This window comes from Vidua macroura, chromosome 16, assembly GCF_024509145.1.
Source record: "Vidua macroura isolate BioBank_ID:100142 chromosome 16, ASM2450914v1, whole genome shotgun sequence".
In the NCBI taxonomy this organism is placed as follows: domain Eukaryota; kingdom Metazoa; phylum Chordata; class Aves; order Passeriformes; family Viduidae; genus Vidua; species Vidua macroura.
This window is the reverse complement of record NC_071586.1, coordinates 11,112,908-11,117,006: the sequence shown is the minus strand read 5'-3', so window position 1 is coordinate 11,117,006 and position 4,099 is coordinate 11,112,908. Positions and strand designations below refer to the sequence as shown.

The window sequence follows — 4,099 nt, the reverse complement described above, 5'->3', positions numbered from 1 at the left end:
GTTCCCGGCACCGCGGGGCCGCCGCGTCGCCAGGGACGCGCGGGGCGTTTGCGACGGCGGGAGCGCGCTTTACGGCCGTGCCCGGCAGTGCGCGAGGGACAGCGCGGAGAGAGGGACGGGGACAGGGACGGGGACACGGGGAAAGGGACAGGGACACGGGGAAAGGAACAGGGATAGGGACACGGGGAAAGGGACAGGGACAGGGACACGGGGAAAGGGACAGGGACACGGGGAAAGGTACAGGGACACGGGGAAAGGGACAGGGACAGGGACACGGGGAAAGGGACAGGGACACGGGGAAAGGGACAGGGACGCGGGGAAAGGGACAGGGATAGGGACAGGGACACGGGGAAAGGGACAGGGATAGGGACACGGGGAAAGGGACAGGGACAGGGACACGGGGAAAGGGACAGTGACAGGGTTAGGGACAGGGACACGGGGAAAGAGACAGGGACAGGGATAGGGACAGAGACAGGGACACGGGGAAAGGGACAGGGACATAGGGAAAGGGACAGGGACAGGGTTAGGGACAGGGACATGGGTAAAGGGACAGGGACATCGGGAAAGGGACAGGGACAGGGACACGGGGAAAGGGACAGGGACAGGGATAGGGACAGAGACAGGGACACGGGGAAAGGGACAGGGACATAGGGAAAGGGACAGGGACAGGGTTAGGGACAGGGACATGGGTAAAGGGACAGGGACATCGGGAAAGGGACAGGGATAGGGACACGGGGAAAGGGACACGGGGAAAGGGACAGGGACACGGCGAAAGGGACAGGGACAGGGATAGGGACAGGGATAGGGACAGGGACACGGGGAAAGGGACACGGGGAAAGGGACACGGGGACAGGGATAGGGACAGAGATAGGGACACGGGGAAAGGGACAGGGACGGGGATAGGGACAGGGATAGGGACAGGGACAGAGACAGAGACAGGGACACGGGGACAGGGGCAGGGACAGGGACAGGGACACGGGGAAAGGGACAGGGACAGGGACAGAGACAGGGACAGGGATAGGGACACGGGGAAAGTGACAGGGACAGAGTTAGGGACAGGACATGGGGACAGAGAGTGGGACAGGGATAGGGATAGGGATAGGGATAGGGATAGGGACAGGGATAGAGACAAGGACAGGGACGAGCACAGGGACGAGGACAGAGAGGGGGACAGGGACAGAGCGGGACAGAGGGACAGAGACGGTGACAGGGATTTAGCCAGGGGAAACCAAACAGAATGGGGGACAGGGACAGAGCGGGGGACAGGGACAGAGCAGGGGACAGGGACAGGGCAGGGTGACAGCGCTGCGGGCACGGCCCGGGCCCTCGGCAGAGCCGGGGGGGCAGGCGGGGCCGGGGCCGGGCCGGTACCGGCAGGACGGAGCCGCTGCCGGGGCCCGCGGGGAACGCGCGGTGCCAGCCCGGGAGAACGGGAAGGGGACAGCGCCGGGGGCTCCGTGCCCGGCCACTTTCATATGCGCCACTTCCCCCGCTGTTTCTTTGGAGGGATCAAAGCACGGGCAGGAAGGGGTCAGTTTCTGTAACAGCGCTGTATACTTTTTAGTGTTTATTTGTATCAGCTAATGTGTATATACATTGTGTTTATGTTGTACTTCTGGGTACTTTACACAACTTCATGTTTTGTGTTCTCCTCTGACGACCGCAAGGAACAGACATCAAAAAGATTCTCACGGTCCTTTTCTTGAGTGATCGTACCGAATCTAAAGTTTAATAAACCGCAGAACTAATTCAAATTATTTTGAAATAGCCCCGTGTTTACCAGCAGAGTTTATTCTCTTGTTGCCCTTCTCCTAGCTTGACTGTGATCTTTTGGAGTCCTGTTGCACCCTTAATTCTATGGGAGCCATGGATGTGAATTTCCTGGCAACAGAAGGAATACAAGCGTGCACTGGGGTATTCCTGACAGCATGTGCTGGCCCATGGCTGAATGCCAGCTGTGACCACACTCCTCCTGGCCTTGCACAGAGGTGCTGCTGGCTGGGATGGCTTTGCTCTAAATACCCCCGGGCAGAGCTGGTGAGCTGTCCTTCCCAGCCCTGCCCAGCCCTTCCCAGCCCTGCCCAGCCCTGCCCAGCCCTGCCCAGCCCTGCCCGAGCTGTGGGTGCTCAGCAGAGCTGGCAGCTCCCGTGCCACAGGCAGCGCTGTGCCCGCCGTGCGCCTGCCTTGGTTCAGCAGCCAGTCCTGCACGGCCAGCCCATCACCCGTGATGGTCAGGACATGTTTCATGGCCAGCTTGTCCTCTGTGCCCAAGCCGGGCCATGTGTCACAGCCAGACTACTGTCCTTCATGGCCATGCCCATCCTTCATGGTGCGGCCGCTTCACACATCCAGACTGGCCCTCGTGGCCAGGCCTGTTCTTAATGGCCAGACCACTGTCCCTTGTGGCCAGGCTCGTCTTCCTTCGCGAGCCTGTCCTCAGGCCGGCGGTGCGGAGCAGCCAGGCCAGGTCCCGCCATCCCCCGTGGGTCCGTGCGGTGCAGAGAGCTGCAGAGCGGCTCCGTGCGCTGCGGTTCGGAGCGGAGGGGTCGGTGCCTCCCGGAGCAGAGGGGTCGGTGCCGCTCGGTTCGGAGCAGAGGGGCCGGTGCCGCTCGGTTCGGAGCGGAGGGCTCCGTGCCGCTCGGTTCGGAGCGGAGGGGCCGGTGCCGCTCGGTTCGGAGCGGAGGGGCCGGTGCCGCTCGGTTCGGAGCGGAGGGCTCCGTGCCGCCTCTCGGCGGAGGCGGCGGTGGAGGCCGCGCCCGCCGGGGAGTGACGGCGGCGGCACTTCCTGCGGGCGAGCGGCGGCGGAGCCGGAGCCTTTGTGCGGGAGCGGGAGGAGGGTCCCCGCGGCGCCCCGCGGCCCCGGGCGGGCGGGCAGGAGCGGAGGCGGCGGCGGCTGCAGTGCGGATACCGGCAGGGGAGCCGCTTCCCCCGCCTCCACCGCCGGCGAGGACAGAGGAGGCGCCGCCGCTCAGCCGGCTCCGGCCACCAGGTATTTACCGGCCCCTCCGTTCTCCGGGCCCGGCCGGGCGCGGAGCGTGCGGCGGGGCAGGGGCAGGGGCAGGGACAGGGACAGGGACAGGGGCAGGGGCAGGGACAGGGGCAGGGACAGGGGCAGGGGCAGGGACAGCGGCGGCAGATCCGCCCGGCCGGGCCCGGAGGATGCGCTGCCTCCCGGCCGGGCCCGGGGCACTTCCTCGGTGCTCGGAGCCTCCCGGGGCCTGCCCCGCACAGCCCCGCACAGTCCCCCGCATCCACGGACCCGAGCAGAGAGAGAGGCCGGGGTAAAGCTGCCCCGGCGTTCTGGGCTCACAACGGAGCGGTCATATCCCCGCTGGGGGAAAAAAAGAGGGTTTGGGGCTGTTCTCCCTCCAGGTCATCAAACTTCCCTTCGGGGAACTCATTTCCCTTCGGGGGGCTCTGCCCGCTCCTCCCCGGCTTCCCCGGGGCCGCCGAGGGTCGGTGGCTGGGAAAGGGGGAGATGCTAAAATTGCCCAAAAATCTCCATATCAAGAAGCTGGGTTTCTAGTGACAGGAGCGAGTCGCCACGGGGAGAGCAAAGCAAGGCTTTGCGCCGTCATTTAATAGTGTTTTTGAAACTCCTTGCTTTGTAGGTTAATTTCACCGGTTTGTTGTTTTTTTCCAAAGATCGCTCACAATCTAGGAGTTAAAATCCTCTTTGTGTACTTGGTGGGATGTTGATACAAAGATGACACAGTTCAGCATTTCCACATACAACCCCAGAGCACTAAAACATTCAAATTGAATAGGTCCTCAATAGGCAACAGGCAATATTAAAATGTCTTTGCTCATCAGATCTCTCTGACAAAGGATTTGGGAACTGTCTCTTATCTCTTTCTTGCACCATTTTCTTACCTAGGTTGTGTTTTCTGTTTACAAGCCTGAAGATGGCTGCTGCTGCTTCCTGCAATGTGGAAGAAGATGAGAGCCTGAAGGGATGTGAACTCTATGTTCAGAAACACAACATCCAACAAATTCTAAAAGAATGCATTGTAAACCTCTGTATAGCAAAGCCAGACCGACCCATGAAGTTCCTCAGAGAGCACTTTGAAAAATTAGAAAAGGTCAGTGATTTTCAGGT

The 4,099-nt window shown here is 61.8% G+C and overlaps 1 protein-coding gene across 2 annotated transcripts in view; it reads left to right on the top strand.

Moving 5' to 3' along the window:
• Positions 1-2,623: 2,623 nt before the first annotated feature.
• The window catches only part of PRKAR1B (protein kinase cAMP-dependent type I regulatory subunit beta), a 92,907-nt gene continuing 91,431 nt past the window's right edge, over positions 2,624-4,099 (top strand). Inside the window, exons 1-2 of one of the 2 annotated variants that reach the window (XM_053992298.1) lie at positions 2,624-2,989; positions 3,878-4,082. In XM_053992298.1, the coding sequence (XP_053848273.1) occupies positions 3,906-4,082 (177 nt within the window). In that variant the 5' untranslated portion in view covers positions 2,624-2,989; positions 3,878-3,905. The remainder of the gene's footprint in view (positions 2,990-3,877; positions 4,083-4,099) is intronic. The other variant, XM_053992297.1, reaches the window with a different exon arrangement.